At 44.1% G+C, this 17792-nt stretch overlaps 2 protein-coding genes across 3 annotated transcripts; both read right to left on the bottom strand.

Annotated features, from left to right (window-relative positions):
* Positions 1-450: 450 nt before the first annotated feature.
* Positions 451-2573, bottom strand: LOC123429572 (probable galacturonosyltransferase-like 4). The gene has a single exon (XM_045113600.1). The coding sequence runs from the start codon at positions 2161-2163 to the stop codon at positions 913-915; it is 1251 nt and encodes a 416-aa protein (XP_044969535.1). The 5' UTR covers positions 2164-2573; the 3' UTR covers positions 451-912.
* A 5389-nt stretch (positions 2574-7962) lies between these two features.
* Positions 7963-10981, bottom strand: LOC123429571. 2 transcript variants are annotated; one of them, XR_006622705.1, is made up of 4 exons: positions 10654-10981; positions 10471-10551; positions 8499-10368; positions 7963-8412 (listed from the first exon to the last, which is right to left on the bottom strand). XR_006622705.1 is itself a non-coding variant. In XM_045113599.1 (3 exons), exons 1-3 carry the CDS (start codon positions 10861-10863, stop codon positions 9421-9423), a joined length of 1239 nt encoding a protein of 412 aa, XP_044969534.1. In that variant the 5' UTR covers positions 10864-10981; the 3' UTR covers positions 7963-9420. The 2 variants fall into 2 exon arrangements, 1 of the variants encoding a protein (XP_044969534.1); XM_045113599.1 differs by having other exon boundaries at positions 7963-10368.
* Between the last annotated feature and the right edge of the window lie 6811 nt (positions 10982-17792).

Raw genomic sequence — 17792 nt, 5'->3', positions numbered from 1 at the left:
GACCTTATTTATTGACATGCATGACACATAGTAGATATCATTTAACATACTACAATATCTATCTATGTTACTCTAACCCTCTCTCTCTTCTTTAATTATCTGCCACATCAGCATGTTTGCTATTTCTGAATACATGATACTATCTTAATTACTCCCACTATGGCCAGCCTTAGGGCCGGCATGCCCCGTGGGCTGGGACCTCCAAAAGTCCAAATGACACGTTAGTTTCTTTCGAGAACAGCTTCCACATGAGTTTCCCTAAAAAAAAAAAGCTTCCACATGAGTTTTGTCACTGTCTTCAAAAAAAATAATGAGTTTTATCCCTCGTGAAAAGGTGGACATCCCTAGGATCTCCTGTAACCAAACGAACACCTAAACGTTGTACTCTATCGAAATACCGGTTTTTGTTGATAGAAATGGGAAAACAACTCATTCTAAAAAAATACTTCATTCGATTCAAATTATTTGTCGTCGTTTTAGTATAACTTTGAAAGTCCCGCTGAAAAGGTATAACTTTGAAGGCCTACATTGTACCCAGTACATTCGCACGTATACATATACACATTTATGCATACTCATTTGCTGGAGTACAAAACCTCCGGCCCGACCCACCCGCGTGTGACGTGTCCTATATATACACACAATCCAAGGGCAAAACTGTCAATTGCACGATGACCACCCCCAGGAAAAAAAATGGGAATTCGATCCCCTCTGCTTCCCTCGCAAAATTCTTGGAGCTCTCCCGAATGACAAACTTCCCTCCAAATCCAATCCTGGCGCCCGCATGCATGATACGCCGTGTTTCCTCTTCGATCTGCCCGCCCCTCGCCTCGACCAGTGCCAGCTCTCAATCAATCGAATCGATCGATCGGTCATGGCGGCTCATTCATCAAACACGGTTACGGCGGCGGCTCACTCCTCGATGGCGGTGGCGGCGGCGGCCTTGTAGAGGTCGTAGGGCTCCCAGAGGTAGTCGACGGTGCACGGCTTCCGGGTGTCGAGCCGCAGCCACGGCTTCCCCTTCCCGCTCCAGTGCAGCAGGCTGATGGGGCCCGGGTGGAGGCTCCGGCACCTCCCCTCCGCGTTGTCCCCGCCGAGCCCGTGCTGGTTCCACCGGTGGTCCACCGGCATGATCTCGCCGGCGAGCACCAGCAGGAACGGCGGCAGCGACCCGAGGCTGTAGATCCGCTTCTCCTCCTTCTGCACCGCCATCCACTCCTCCACCCGCCTCGAGTACCCCCCGGCGCGCCACCGCGCCACGTCGATCACCATCACGCCCGTGTTGAAGTAGCACGGCCGGCGGCGCCGGTGCGGGCCCTGCCGGAACGTGGCGCTGAGCCGCGGGTCCGACCAGAAGGCGTCGGTGAAGTACTTGGTGAAGTTGGTGTGGCAGTACTCGGGCGCCGCCACCACGTGCCCCCCGCCGGCGTCCAGGTCCACGGACCAGAGCTTCCGCACGTCGTCCACGACCACCACGTCGGAGTCGAGGTAGATGACGCGGCGCACGGCGCGGGGCAGCGTGTCGGCGAGGTAGATGCGCGCGTAGTTGAGCGGCTGGTCCAGCGCGTGGCGGACTGAGCGTGAGATGCGGCCGCTGACGCGGGCCGGGTCGAAGATGTACACGCTGGGGTCCAGGTACGGGAAGGTGGCGCGCACGGCGTCGGCGTCCCGCCGCCGCGCCGCCAGGAAGTGGAACGACACGTCCTCCGGGCACGCCGTGTGCTGCAGGATGGAGAAGACCGCCGCGACGGTGCCCCGGAGGTAGTTGGCGTCCAGCGTCATGGCGATGTGCACGCGCTCCCCCGCGCCCCGCGGCGCGCACCCGTCGCCGTTCCGGAACGCGGGCGCCTCCCTGAACCCCGGCTCCGACGAAGGCAGCCGTGTAGCATCCGCCGCTGCCCGGGTGCCAGACACCGCCGCCACGGCGTGGGTCGTCAGCAGCACCGCGGCCAGAAGCGCCCACGACGACGCCATCGCGCTCGGCACCACCACGACGCGCGCGCGGTGACAAGGACCGGACGCCGGCGCAGAGGGGTGGGCGGGAGCGGGACTAGAGGATGGCAAAGGCGGAGCGAGAGCCTCCCCTTGGCAATGGCAATGGCAATGGAGACCGCGGCGGCGACCGACAGCGGCGCTCTGTACTCGGATCACGCAACGGCACATGGCCACATGCGCATCGGATTATATATAGTACGCATTTCAACTCCAGGTGCGCAGGGAAAGGACATCGGACAGGGTTGATGATTGCCTCGACCGACGATGTCGGTGCGCGACCCACGTTTATTTACAGAGGGAAAATCACAAGGGAATCCGGGAGGAAGGAGCGGGTGCAGGCCGGCCCAGGTGTGCGTAGGTACGTTTCGTGTTGGGTGGTACTCCGTCCGTCCGTGCTCCGGCCAGCCAGCTTGTGTGTTTGCGCGTGGAGGACTGGAGGATCGAGGGGCTCCATCACGCACGTTGCGGCCAGCGTGGCGTGCATGCACCGCCCCGGTGGTTGGCAGGCAGCGCGCTACCTGTTCACAGCCATGAGTAAAATGCTTTCAAATTTGATCTTTTTAGAAGACTATTTTGTCTTTTTTTTTCAGACACAACGGGTGTCATTTTTTCACGAAAATTCTGACGTGTGTAGTAATCTCGACCCGGGCGACATGGGCGGCGGACGTGGGGCGAGGGGTCGGGGTACCTTCCCGACCATCAACCCTATCGGTCCTCCTCCCTCTTGCCATCACCGGTAGCCTTCGGTGGGCAAAGCCCGCGCGGAGACGGTGACGATGGGATATGTTCTTTGCTTCGTGGGAAAAACGCCGGTGGGCCACTGATCTTACCGCGGCAGGCGGCGTGGCGTTGTTTGTGTTGTTGCTCCCAGTGGTGTTGTTTGCGCCACGTAATGCTAGAGTGGTGGCCTTGCAACGGTGGCAGCAGCTTGCGTGTGGGCTTGAGAGTCTGAATCAGGATTCGACTCATCTTCTCGCTCCGGCAACGCTGGTAGATGGTGTTTCGCCCTTGGTCTGTGGTGGTCGTGTCGGGGTCCTACTAGTGGATGGGTGGCGTGGTGGTGTGTGGTAGAGGAGGTGCTACAAGGAACGCGCGCTGTCGTGACACGCTTGTTTCGTGTTTGGGCAAGCCACCGTTGAGGCCCACGGTGGTCGCTCATGGCGATGTCGTTGTGGATGTCCAACTATGGTGGTGGTGGTGGTTGTCATCAATATGGGAAACAGGGTTCCTTGGACTGACTATAATGGGTCGGGCTTGGTGCCATATGGCCCAAGGAGCATATCTTCGTAATGGCCCTCGGGCAACACCATCACCCTTGAGTTGTCCTCGTTTGACACCATTGACAATGCCAAGGCCAAGACCCAGGATAGAGAGCATGGGCCAGTGCTCGCGACTTCCTCGAGCACGAACTCGACAAACTCAGGCAGGGCAGTCACACATTGCCCCTCCGACCACCTTCAAGCCTCAGGGTTCTACGACTTCGGCTTTAACAGAAACAAAGACAACCCAAGGAGCCAAGGGGAGTGCTCGGGGTTCGCCCGAGCACTAGCTCTACTCTAGTAGGCCCCTCAAGGGATCTGCCAATCGACGGGGCTTTAAATGCAAGGCATGTAGAGCTATCCTATGGTTCCATAGGCCCATCAACACATTTTGTGCAAAGCTTACAAGCCTACAACAACATATGCCCCATAGGGGTTGATGATGATGGTTTGTCGCGACAGATCGCATCACAAGGTGGTAAGGCATGTCACCTGTCAAGGTTTGGTACAAGCGACATATGCTTTTGACTTGGGCTTTGCCGAGACCGGTATGTGTACACCAACTCTCTGCTCCTGCAAGGCAGGAATCGAGGAACGGTTGGCGGCAAGGCAACACGTTTCCCCAAGGAAACCGCCCTCGCCTACCGTCCACTAGTCCCGTGACACTTTGACAGACCTTCCTGGGGCACGCAAGTTGCATCCGCTAAGTTCAATGTACCCCATGCAATGTAAGGCCACCATGCCCCCCTTCCTTTATAAAGGGAAGACTCACGCCATGCACATATCATCGCATGTTAAACCGGTGAGAACACAAGCATAGTCCACTAGTACGAGAGAAAGAGCTCAAGAGGGTCATCTTGTAACCAATCACATATACCAATACATCAACAAAAAAGAATGAACAGTGGCAAACCTACATAGAGGCCGGTGAGGGCCTATGCCACACTCAAATTTTCAAAAATCAATGAAATTTGTTAGTACCTCACTGAAAAATACTTCAAAATTTCATATTTTATAGAAGAAGTGGCCCCACTCTAGTTTTTTGTGGGACCACCCCTAAGCATGAAGCAAGGTATTACACCTTCATGGTGGCCTGGACCGGGGCAAAAGCCTTGTCTTTGATAGCTCATTAGGGAAGAACTATTGTAGTGTTTAGCCCCTGACCGAACAAAACAGGGGGTTATGTTTGATCCCGTGTGACGATATATGTGTCGGTTCGTTGTCGGCTTGGTTTGAGCTTCAAGGTGATTGTGGTGTTGTATGTGGTTTTCAACAGGTTTGTTGGTTTTATTCATCAGCATAGGTGGAGACGGAGCCTTGGTTTGGTCTCATGATTTGACATTGACTGAGTCTCCTCCATGAGAAAATATGATAGGTGGACATGCGTAAGACTATGAGGAAAGCTAAGTCTTCGACGGCGGTTGATGCACACGATTATGGCACTCAAGGGTATCTTGCTCCTCAAAGGCATCATCGAAGAGTACTTCCTTTACATAGGATCATGGCTAGTCGAATCCGAGGTGGTTGTAGAGGCTGTTGGTATGGCTGGACCCTTCCCCATGGTTTGTTGGGTGATCATCTTCGGTTTTGGACGCAAACTTGTGTCATCTATGAGGGTCGTAGCGGCAACGATGACCCACATGTGTGTCGTTTTCCTTTTTAAAGGATCTTAAAGAATTCACTTACGCTCATGGCTCATGCGGGTCATCTATGTGTTATAAAAATAAGGCGAACTCTTTGACGTAATCATAGTCTATCTTCTACATTTTTGTGTTTTCACTTCTTACATTCATTTTTGCAAAGAAGCCCTTAAATATCTTTTGTTGACCAGAAAGTGGATCCCGGTCAACGGTTTAAACTCCAGCTAGCTAGCTAGGTGTGTCTGATTGGTTTGACGGACGTGGTTGTTGCAACATAGGAGTTGTTGGTAGTAGAAACAACTACTCTCTTTTGCTTATATCCTACCTATAAAATAAAGCCCGGAAAGATCTTCTACTTGTTCAGAAAGATCTTGGAAGCAGCGACGTTCTGAAAAATCATGATGATCATCACATCGCTTTATTCTCCATGGGTGCAACGTGAGGATGTTGTTGTTTGTTGTTTCCATCCTTTCTTTCCCCTAAAAACAACAATAAATGGATGCTCGATGAAGAAGTCTCGATCGGCCATATATTCCCCGTCCATGCATGAATCATGATCATCAGCGAGGATTGACCAACGGCATAACGTGGATGGGCTTGATACACATTCTGATTATTATTATTTTTGCGGGGAGACACACATTCTGATTTACTCTCTCCGTTCCTAAATATAAGTCTTTATAGAGATTTCACTAGTGGACTACATATGGATGTATATAGACATACCTTAGAGTATACATTCAACCATTTTACTCCGTATGTAGACATCTAGTAAAATTGCTTAAAAGACTTATATTTAGAAACGGAGGGAGTAATTAGTACTCCCTCCGTCTCTCGAGCTTAGTACAATTTTATACTAAAGCTAGTATAAAGTTGAGACACTTATTTTGGGACGGAGGAAGTAATTAATTCTCCAAAGAGCAACACCGGAGACCACACACATACACAACACGAGGCGGACGTGCCAACGGAGCGTGTCGGTGACTGCTTGATCGGCACATGTGCATTTGAGCTGAAAGCAGCGTGTCAATACATTCGACAGTCGACATTCTATCAAAGCTTCCGCTCTGAATGGAATTCAGGACTCAGGAGGTACTTGTTGGCGGAGCCGGTATCTAGAATTGGAAGGCGCCCAATAAATCGAACTCGTGATAACAAATGCCAAACCATGTGCTATTGATTTTTTTTCCTCTTCACTTTAAAAGATTATTAAGAGGAATAAGACCATCTACGGTAGTGATGGGTTAATTCAGCCCCTCAAACACGTGCAACTACTGATCGGGCACAAATCATATTTGCTACTCCCTTCGTAAACTACTATAAAAATGTTTAGATTACTATTTTAGTGATATAAACGCTATTATATTAGTTTACAGAAGGAGTACTTTGGATTCACATATTTTATATCTGACACCTAATATCCATACTATACATGCAACATTGAACTACTCTACATACCAGTTCTTTTGTAGCTTATTTTGGGTTGTGGAAATAAGCTATCTCCTACCCAGCTTATTCTAGAAGCTTAAACTTTAATTTTATTTTAAAAGCCTACTAGTTAATCTTCAATTAGTAGGCTTCTAAAAAATATTATGTTGGGCTTTAGAATAAATTGAGTAGAAGGCAACTTATTTCTACAGTTTTAAATAAGTCACAAAAGAACTAACAACGAGCAACAAAATCGGTTGCAAACGAACACAAGATCGAATGTGAACAAACATCAACAAACTTTGCACCATCCGAAAGATCATCTTAGTTCGTCACCAAACACGTTTTTAAACTTCTACAACTAAAAATGATATAAACATATGCGGAGGGGGCGGGATGACCACTTGCTTACCGATCCTTCGCCCTTCCGGACGCTGGCACAACTTCAGGCGTCCGTGTCTGGTGGAGGGTCTTTGGTCCTCGGAGGAGGAGATGCAATTGTCGTCGTCGTCGTTGCCGGAGTCAGAGAGGATGATGAGCCCCTTCATCCAACGGACTACACGGTCCTGCTCCCGCTTCAACTTGGTGACTCGAGCCACCTCATCCGCGGCCTCCTTCGCCTCACGCTCCGACTGCTCAATAGCAAGCCAAAGCGCCTTGGCTTTCTTCCTTCAGAGGCGACGAGTGTCCGCCTCCACCGTCATGAGGGACCGGCGGTAGACCCATGCGAGGAGCCCCTCATCCTCGTCGGGCTCCGTTTGCATCCCACGGTGGCAGCACGCGAACTGCTCTGTCGTGTCCCTCTTTCTTGCCCGCTGCCTCTCGCGGCGGGCGACACGCGCCTCCGATTTTGGAGTGCGCATGCGGGTCGACGGCGCGGGAAATAGCACCACCGCTGCTCGTGTGAAAGAGTGGCCGATGTGGGAAGGAGACGACACGGGGGCGATGCGGATTGCGCTGTCCTGGCGAAGCTACGTGCGGGTCGGGTCGATGCGGGAGCTACGGCGACACTCCAGATCCGGAGATGCCACCGATGTCCACCTTAGACCGCTCCAAGACAATGCGGAGGGCTAGTTCCTGGTCTTAGTTGAGGTTGGAGACGAAGTGGCTGCCGTAGCTAGGCATCGGAGTGGATGGGATCGAAATCGATGAGGAAAAGGAAAGGACGGTGTGAGAGAGAGCGAGCTAGGGTTCGGAGCAAGCCCCATCTCAGATGTCATGTAGGCTGTAACTGTCCTTACAAGATCTTACTTAGGGAGTGTTCGGAAACACTCCGGCTCGCGGTGGAGCGGAGCGACGCGTAGTTCATTTTTTCGGAGCGGGCGTTCTGTCGCTGCTCGTTTTCAGCTCCGAGGGAGCGAAGTGGCTAGAGCGGTCCATTGCCGAACAGAACAGGCACTTAGTTTGTGATCCTGAGCAGTGCGCGCTCAGAGAAACTTCAATTGCTGGCGGTAAATGGTTGCTTGATGTACCGGAGTCTATCAAGTACTTCTACTGAGAATTTTATAATTGAACTGGTATGCATGCCACACTATTAGCGAAGAAGTGATATCTTCTCGGAGGATTTAGCGTTTGAGCATACAAGAGTTTCAAGAAAACACAAACCAAGCAAGAAATTCAGATACCAAACTGCCACCCACTAGTACTAGCAAAGATATAATAACTTCGGTTTCCAGTGCAACATGGAAGCACCACGAATAATAACAGAGGTTCGGAGTTTGCCTAGGATAGCTTAACTACAACGGCTAACACATACTAAGCATCCAATATATGAATAACCTGGGAGTTTGACAATGAGATTGGAATCTCAAATCTGGCTAGGTTCTTCTGAGTGTGTCTAGGTTTCACGATTGCCTGCAACTGCTCCATCTTCAGTTCTGCACTGTTGCTCTTCCTCGACCACGGCAGTTCGTACGCAGTCCGATGATAGACAAACAGGAAGGCCACACTCCAATCTCTTGTCTGGGATCCAAGTTGGTGTTTCACCTCCAAATGGTATGATACCTCTGAAGCAGTGTGGTATGGTATCCCTGTAGTCGTGTGAGAACTTATTGAATTTTTGCCTCCAGGTCCTACCCAGATAGGGCAGGCTGTAGTACGGGGACATGTATGTAGCAGAGTTAATCCCAATCTCACAACAGGCGGCAATGACATGAGAACAAGGCTTGTGAAGTACCTGTGGCTTGCCACATGAACAGGTGGCAGTTTTTCGAATTGTGCATCCTTTAGACTTATTAATGCCGAGGATATAGTCCGTCTTCAGGTGAACAGTCACCTCCCTCTTCCTTCCCTTGACTGTATTTTTGATCCACTACCTTACCAAGATAATTCTTTTCATCGGTGTATGTGTACATAAGTCTGTGCGTCTCGGATTTCTGCATTTTGGAATTCAGGTCAACCTGGACATGTTCAGGGAAGTTAATTATTGGGTTGCCGATCGCTTTGTTTGCTGCGACACTTGTGTTTTTGAAGTACTCTACCAAGCGCAGGAATGTCACCTCCACTATCGCACTGAGCGGAAGGCATGTGATCCCTTTCAAGATAGGATCATTCTTATATACATCAGCTGTATAACTGCCCATGATGCCATACCTTGCTCCATCACTGTCATACGCCAGTGACCACTTCTCCTTTGGTTTCAGACCGATCCAGTCAGAGAACTTTGTTATCTTTCTGTTGTTGTCATCAGCATGATTTCCTTTTTTCACATCCTTCACAGAATCATGTTGGTTGCATGGGCTTTGCCTCACAAGCTCTGTCACATCATACTGGACTGATTCCTGCTGCATTTCGCCACTAGCGCCATGTTGTTTCTCCGCCATATATTTGGACGTCAACTCGTCTAGCTCCTTCCAGATTTTCCCAAACTTATGGCGTCGTTTTTGCTGGCAAAGTTTCTTGAACATCATCACCAGCTTCTTGTCGCCAAAATACCAAAGAAGTTTTCAGCAAGGTCTTCCATGCACCACCAGCTTTCTGCTTTACGCCACTGACGTTCACGGGAATTCAGAAGGTCCTCCACAGCATCAATCAACTCCTTTTTGTAGTCGTGTATGATGCACACATCAGACTGATGCACCACTGCTCGCTCCAAATTCTTAAGAAATCACAGCCAGCTTTCTTAAGAATTTAGCATCTAATGCTACAGCAGTCAACAGCATCCCTTGATATTTCCCGCATAGTGGTGTGCCCTTGATGCATAGCACAGGGCAACAGGTACAGAAGGCCATTAAGCACGGACCAAATGCCCAAAACATACGCTGCAGGACTCGAAAATCTTTACACCCTGCAACCTCTGCATCCTTGATGTCGACAAAACCACCAGGGTTTTTACGTGCTATTTCCTTGAGTAACCTCGGGGCAAAGTTGTGTGAATCATAAAAGGTACCAAATTTCCTCTCCAGGGCAAACTGTTTTGCTCTCCACGCCTCACCAGGACTAATCCGCTCGCCATAGTGACGAGTGAGATAATCTGCAATTTCATCAGCTGTCATTGTCGGGTCTTCCACAAGGGCACCAAAGCCGAAGCGACTCGCCAGGCCTTTCGTCCCAGGCAACAAAACCGTCGCCAGTTGAGAATAATCGTCATTTACAGCTTTGAGCAAAATGTGGTAGTGCTTGATCTCAGAAGATTGCACATACAACATGAACTTCTGCGTCACATTCCTTTTTCTCTTCAATTTGTTGGCAAAGGAACTCCAGCATTTGTCAGTCCTAAAATAATGCACGTCCCACGAGTAGTACTCCAAAGGACATTCTGGATCGGAGGACTCGTCGTCAGTGAGGTCCTTTCTGTGCTGTTTGAAGAATCCCTTAATATCGAGATCTTGTGTTTCTGGATGGAGCCGGAACAGCTTGAAGATCCAGAGCTGTAGATCCACCAATGACATGGACTGTGGCAGCAGCGGCAGCTCGCCGATGACGTGCGCACATTTGTTCTCTGCATAATAAATGTCTGAGCAATCTTCAACTAAATCATTGCCCTCCACGCTGAGAAACTCTTTTGTAAGTCCATGGTACACAGGCAGCTGAATCGGCTCTTCAACCTACGCCACCAAACAATGCACAACACAGATGCAACAGAATCAAATCAGACGGATCAAACTACCAACCTAGAATGCGGGGGGAGGTACAGTGAAACTACAGACCTGCGGCTTGAGAGGCTTCTTGGCAGCCTTCCCCATCGCCATACCCGGGGCCTTCCGCTTCCTCGCGCCGGCGGCAGTACCCTGCGAAATCAGAACGCACGGATTTGAACAAAACGGGTGGTGGCGGAGAACCCATCGAGTGGTACCCGGAGGCCGGAGGGCTGCGGGGAGAGGCGAGCGTACCGGGTGAGGGGCGGGGAGCGCGTCGGCGCCGATGAGGTAGGGCTCTGGAGCGGCAGCGGCGGCGGTGGGTGGTTCCTCCATCGCCGACGGCGGGTGGATGCCGCCGTCGGTGCCGGAACCGAGGTCGTCGTAGGTTTCCATATTTTTCCGTGCGCGCATTTGGGGAACGGGAAGAGGGTTTTCCCTCGCTTTTGCACCTTTTCCCTCCATTTTCTCGCCAGGGGGTTGTACCTGGGCTGGGCTGGGCCGGAGGCTGAATTTCCATTTGCTGTTGGGCTCTCATCCCCCACGGAGAAATAAAAGAAATCCGCTCTCAAAACAAAAACTCTCGATTTAACAGCAGACCCTTGAAAGAAACAGGAGAAAATATAAGATGGAAACCATGTTACAGTGGGAGTATGTAAAATTCAAGTTCAAAATCAAAATCATTTGGAGGGTAAGAAAAAAAAAACCGAGTAATGGATATAGTGGCAAAAAAGCACAACACCGTTGTCATGAATAGAATATACTTTCACCTAGAAAGCACATCTCCTCCGAAGCACGTTAAGGCGCAATGGGCCGTAAACGAAATGAAGGTCACATGGGCAAAAATAAATAAATATATAACAGGCCGTAAATGGATCAATATACACTATAGGCTGTAAATAAAATCAGAAATATCACCACAAATCGGCTAGTAAAAAATTTGAAGAGCTCCTAATTGGCGTTGTAAGTGCCACTTCCCTAAACCAGCGACCGCTATTCGCAAAGCAGCGCTTCATGCGCCAGCGCACATGGGCCGAACAGGGAAGGAAGGGGGTCACTGGTTTTGGGGATGTTTGAAATAGAAAGTAAAGAACTAGAGAAATGAATGAAAGATGATTTATTAGTCTTTATTGATGATAATAATGGGGTATTTATACCCGGACGGAAGTACACATGTTGCATGGGAGTCAAGTAACTTGAAGTTACTTAAGGGCCAAGTTATTAAATAGTTTCCTTGAGAGTCAAGGAAGTGCACGGTTGCTTGAGGACTAAGTAACCTATCTAAGAATTAACTTAATCCTAATCAGCTTAATTAATAAGCAACTAATCTATTCTTAACACTCCCCCTTGTAAAAAGCCTCTTCTTGAGTATATGCATCATCTTCATAAATTCTTTAAATATTCTTGAAAGTCTCTTCCAAAAACCCCGTGGGAAAAAATATTAGGAGAATTGTGCAGATATGTTGCTAAAAATCCTTTAAATCCAGTGAGAAAAATAATAAGAAGAAAATAATGCAACATATAATGATTATTGTCTCTTGATAACTCATATGAGAAAAACCTTTGAAGAAGGAGAAAACTCATTGGCGAGTTTAGAGAACAATTGATGTGTCTTGAGTACTTCCTTTAAAAACCCTAATAGGGAAAATAAAAAGTATGACATATGATCTTTGATAAGATATTGCCTCATTAAAAACCATTATGAAAAACTTTTGAGAGAAAAACTCATAAGGGAAAAGAGTGCATTTGACATGCCATTGAAAACTCATTTAAAACCCAGTGGGAAAATATAAGGAGAAAATGATATGGCATATACAAACACTTGTGATTATATTGTCTCGCTAAAAACCTTTTATGAGAAACCATTAGGGAAAAACTCATCAAGGGAAAAAGAGTACAATATATGCTATTTGATGATTGTTAATAGGTTATAGTCTGGGAGATTACTCCCCCTGAACTTTGCAAATATGGTGGATGTCTCATACCAATTTCATTGACATGAACATAAGATTGTGTATAATCTGTTGGATTTTCACATGATTTTGTTTGCAAATTATTTCCTCACTTTTTCTATAATCCATGAGGATAAAATAGTTTCCGAGCAATGTGATTTATGATATTGCTCTTCATATAACCTGTTGGTATTGAGTAACACAAGTGGAAGTAGCTTTATAAATCAAGTAATGTGATTCTGATGAATTTCAACCACATGATTTTGAGTGTGGTTAATCATTCTGCCAAGCCATGCATATTTTGCAATGCTTTTAGATAAAGCAATTATGTCATAATGATAAGTGGAAATAACCATTATAGTCCATTTAGATGACTTCCATATGAAGGCTATTCCAACAAATTGAGTCATTGATATGGCGTCATTGGGATCAAATAAAGAGCCAATATCATCATATCATATCGTATCATGGTCATGTCTTGTATTTCCTGATGGAATTGTCCAAGATTTATTGTGAGCTTCACATATAGGATGATATTCCATATATCAAGCATGTACCTTTTGTTGGGGGTTGCACTCTAAACAAACATAAATAAATATGATGTCAGGCCTAACATAATTTGCAATCATATGAGTGCTTTGATATTAGTGAGATAGAACTTCGCGTCTTTATTTCACTTCATTATCACCCATAGGTAAGAATATATTTGTACCCGATCGGGGCAGTATAACCATACATGTCATTTATTGATATGATATATCCAAATCGAACTTCTCGTATATGTTTTGGATATATGTAGACTGATAAGTATTCTTGAGAGAATGCTCAAGTTTGTAAACTTAAGATAAATTTGGATGAATCCAAATTTTCCGCCTTGAGATGATTTATGTATGTTAAGGTCTTGTAGAGATATTGATGACGAATCATCGATATACACAGAGGTGATGTAAGGAAATCAAATTTTAGGATTCCTTTATTAATACATAAACAATTATCATCCTTAGAGTAATCCTTTGAAGAAGGAACTCATTTAGTCGGTAGTATCATATGATTCACGACTATTTCTAGTCATAGAGTGACTTATGAAGTTTTACACAATACATGTTGCGATTTGTTTTTGGATTCGGAAATGAAGCCCTTCAGGGACTTTAATATAGATTTTCGAAATGAGTGACTCATATGAGTATGTAGTCACTGCATCCATTAACTGCACGGATAATATTATTTGTACTGCCAACGGTATTTATTATCGAAACATAGTTCCACTCATACCAAGAAGGTATGTTACATAGTAATTGATGTTGGATCTCTGCATGAACCCTTTTGCTACAAGCCTCGATTTTTCACCACCTCATTGACTTTGTCTATGAATGAGAAGTTTTTAGTATTCCATATGGAAGATACTTATGAGGAGTATGTATTACTATGGTAAATACCACTCTTTGATTGGCGAGTGCTATTCTTCATTACTTGCTTCCTTTTATGTGAACCAATATGAGTACAAGAGGCACTCTATCATGGATTTTGGTTCAGGGCCCAAAAGGTTTTAGCAATCTTTAGGAGAAATATATGTCGACAAATGTAGACTTATGTTATATGATTCTAGAGGAATCGATGAAATTTGTGGAAATGTATTTATTCCTTTTAACTCCTTGTGATTTCCTACAACAATGGAGTCAAGGTGTTTCGATGTCCCGACACCAAAACATTTGTGCACATTTATGTCGGACTTTGGATGATGAGCATCCAGTGAGGTGTCTTTCAACTTGATGTTGAATTACATTTACTGGTTGAGGATTTGATTTCCTCTGTTTCCGCGGAAGCATATGCGAGATTATATCTCATGTGGTCAGATTTCTCCCCCTCTTGCTCTCATTTGGGGAGAAGAGTGGTTTATCAGGTACCTCCACTCTTTCTGACACTTTACTGTAGGAATATAAATTTGAGTGACACCTTTGTCATGAGTAAATGTATGTGGCAGATTTGCAATAAGTTGCAAATATGTGATTCCAAACTTCTTGTTCAGATTCTTTGAGTACGTGGATATAAGGACTGAATGTAAATAACATGTCTAATTTATTTCTCGGCATTCTTTGTGGTACCAATCTCCCCCCTAATGCTGGAAATGTCCTTATTGCTGATGCAATCAGCATACGGGTTGTGAATAATTTTGATTGACGGATAAATTATTATTCCTCACATAGTTCCCTAAGTTTCTGTGAGAGCCCATTGATGTATGCTGGAGTGGTGATATCTATATGTAACCGAATTATCGCAGATAGGAAATACTTTGTTGATTTCCACGTAATTACTACAAGGGGAAAGTAGTATGCTATGCAGTTGGTATGATTTAGATCATACTTACAGTGTGTAATGTCGTATTTGTCTAGCATGAGGCTAGTAAATTACGATTCTATAAGTTTGGTCATATTATTAATTTCACTATCTTTGATAAGATATTGAACTAAACCATTATGTCTATGTACATAAAATATTAGGTATAATCAGACATTGCTTGTGAAATGAGTTCAACGAAGTTGTCCATTCGAATGGATTTATCCCTTGTTTAGGATAACTAGCTTGCTCTTACTTTGAGAATTTGAGCAATTAATTTAGTTATATCATTCATGGTTTATGTGACAAGAGACACACCGGAAATCATTTTATAAATATTTCCATGAGTACCATGACGTATCTATATAATACCACACAATGGTTGAGTAATGCACATATCTTCTGAATGTGTTCAAGGAAGAATGAGTTGGCTCATTTAGAATTGTAAGGTGAGAGTTCCTTAAATTGATTTCTCCTATGGCACATGTGGTGCACATAAAATTTGATGATTTGGGAAATTTTGCAACTTGTTAAGTTGTGACCAATAGAATTGTCAATAATTTTCTAATCATCCCCAAACGAGGATGGCTAAGGTTATTAAGCTTAATATTTAATTTATTAATACTTGGAAAATCATTGTGTACGCAACAATATTGAGTATGAATTGATTCATACATTCAAAATTTATCAAATATAATGTCTAATAAATAGGATATTGGACACTACATTACATGTAGTAGCACAAGTATAGGCTAATGTTATTTTGGGAATAATTAGGATATTCCATGAGGTCACCCATATTACTGAAAATTAATTATGCAAACATATCATAGGCATAAATGAATTGATCATTCTTTTATTACACTATATTTTTGGTTCTCCTTCTGATGAAGATTTGGAAACAATCATTTACGAGGATATTTCCTGGTTGTATGTTTGCAAATTTTCAACTATCCCAATGAACTTATTTGCCTTCTTAATAAATTTATGATATGGTTTGACCATATGTTTGACGGTTTGGTAATCATATGTATGATATTTATGTAACCACACATTTGACAAACTTGAGAGTTGTCTTTGTGATCATTTGAAAATGATCAATTACCAATTAAAAGGTAATTATGTCATTGGTTGTCTTTAGCCTCCACTTTACTTTGAATTCCTTATGGTTCTATTTTTGTAACCACTGACTTGCATAGTATTCTTAATGCTAGCAAATATTTGAAGCACCCGTTGGGTGAATATGATGATTTTAAGAAATAACATGTTTCTTTACCATGAAAATTGTAATACCATCATAAGAGGATGTAAAGTGTATTATGGGCTTTTCAATCGGATTCAAATACTAAAAATATCTGATCATAAAATCTCAACTTAAAGTTGATTTTATAACTACCAAAATTGTAAGTTGCAATAGACTTGAGGCCTTGAAAAAAAAATATTGGGTGATCATTCCAAATGTGCTCATGGCAGCATGTTTCTGTTAAGAGAAATATTCAAGGTGAATATATATTCATCCATTATGTACTTAGTTTGAGAACTAAGTGAACTTGGTGACACATGAAATACATATGAATATACTTAGCTATTAAGAGAATAACCATGACACATATTCCAAAGGTGGAGTTATAGTGGCCACAAATGCCACATGTGGATATAATGACTGATGTCATGAATCATCTTACGATAAATATTCCCACCTGACATGAATTTAAAGCATTTGGAAATGTTAGCCATGGGTTACATGAAAATGCTATTGCATTCATTTTAATTTACTTCTGTGAGTAAGAAATATATATTGATAAAATAATTTGTTTGAGAACAACCATGACCAAGGTGATCCTTGGTGAACCTAGTTGTATCCTTCAATATAACACATCCGATGAAATTATTGCTAATGTTTTGGACTTCATTCGTGATAAAAAGTGTGACTTTAAAGTCACGGCCAAAAACATATACTTTGCAATTTTAACATTGCTTTGTCACTATGAAAATAACAACCACAATGTGATGTGGATCTTGCAATAGTGTTTGAGACACTCGCTATAAATTATGGCATCCATCTTGGATGACACTATAATTAGAAATAGTGACATAGGCTGCCATGCATTTTACGAATGTAGTAGAAGGTAATCACAGGTATATGCAAATATTTTCATAGTTTCCTATGACATATTCAAAAAAACTGTGCAAGAACAATATTTACTATGAGAGTAAAATATTTTAGTAAACAACAACAATAAATGCTTTAGAGGAGCAAGTTCTTGTTTGGCTGATGCCTTATATGTGTAAACCTCAATTGATATAGAATAACACTTTGAAGATAGTCACCAATATGATGTAGATCTCGCAATAATAGAAAACATAGTCTGAATTTTGTAAGTAGATGTTCATAATTCTATTACCTTATGTTATGCTATTTTTAAGAAAATCACTTTGAAGGTAGTCATGTGTCAGAATGACATGATGTAGACCTTGCAGTAATAGTGGATAGTCTGCAAATTTTTTGCAGTAGATGCCAGTATTACCTTATGATATCTTGATGTAGTCTCGTCTAATATCAATATTTGGAAGAGCACTTTGAAGATAGTCATCTTGCCAAAATGACAAAACGTCGATCTTACGGTAGTGATGGATAATCTGCAAAAATATGCAGTAGATGCCATCAAATACCTTGTAATTCACAAATAAACTTGGATGCCATCATATTAAGTATGAGAATACGTGATCCTTGTTTTGAATTACAATAAGATTTGCAAAAACTAAAATTAATTGCAAAAATAGTTGTTCTCCTAAAACGCATGCCTTAGGAAATGTTTGCGACAAAGACATATATATTGTCTTAAATTCCGAAGGAATAAATGCACGCAAAATATTTTTTTGTATTTAGTATTACTGCGGTAATACATATGGATGCAAACCTTAATAATTTACATATTTATGTAATATATGAAAACCAGAGGGCTTCAAAGTGCAGCCAATATATTTCTATAATTTCATTCATAGAAAGTATAACGATTAATCTGCAAAGTATTCTAAACCTGGGGGCTCAATGGGAATATGTAAGGGATTGTCTTCCTTTGCGTGGATGAAGTGCAGTTGGCCTCT

Source organism: Hordeum vulgare, chromosome 2H (assembly GCF_904849725.1).
Source record: "Hordeum vulgare subsp. vulgare chromosome 2H, MorexV3_pseudomolecules_assembly, whole genome shotgun sequence".
Classification (NCBI taxonomy): domain Eukaryota; kingdom Viridiplantae; phylum Streptophyta; class Magnoliopsida; order Poales; family Poaceae; genus Hordeum; species Hordeum vulgare.
The sequence above is the reverse complement of the archived record's forward strand: the minus strand, read 5'-3'. Positions and strand labels throughout refer to the sequence as shown.

What these genes read in the sequence shown, in the direction of transcription:
- LOC123429571 (XM_045113599.1), bottom strand. Translation starts at nt 10,863, where the DNA reads ATGGAGGGAAAAGGTGCAAAAGCGAGGGAAAACCCTCTTCCCGTTCCC. An exon ending in CGCTCCCCGCCCCTCACCCG is followed by an intron (nt 10,552 to 10,653) that starts GTACGCTCGCCT and finishes CTGATTTCGCAG; the next exon opens with GGTACTGCCGCCGGCGCGAG. An exon ending in AGAAGCCTCTCAAGCCGCAG is followed by an intron (nt 10,369 to 10,470) that starts GTCTGTAGTTTC and finishes TTGGTGGCGTAG; the next exon opens with GTTGAAGAGCCGATTCAGCT.
- LOC123429572 (XM_045113600.1), bottom strand. Translation starts at nt 2,163, where the DNA reads ATGTGCCGTTGCGTGATCCGAGTACAGAGCGCCGCTGTCGGTCGCCGC.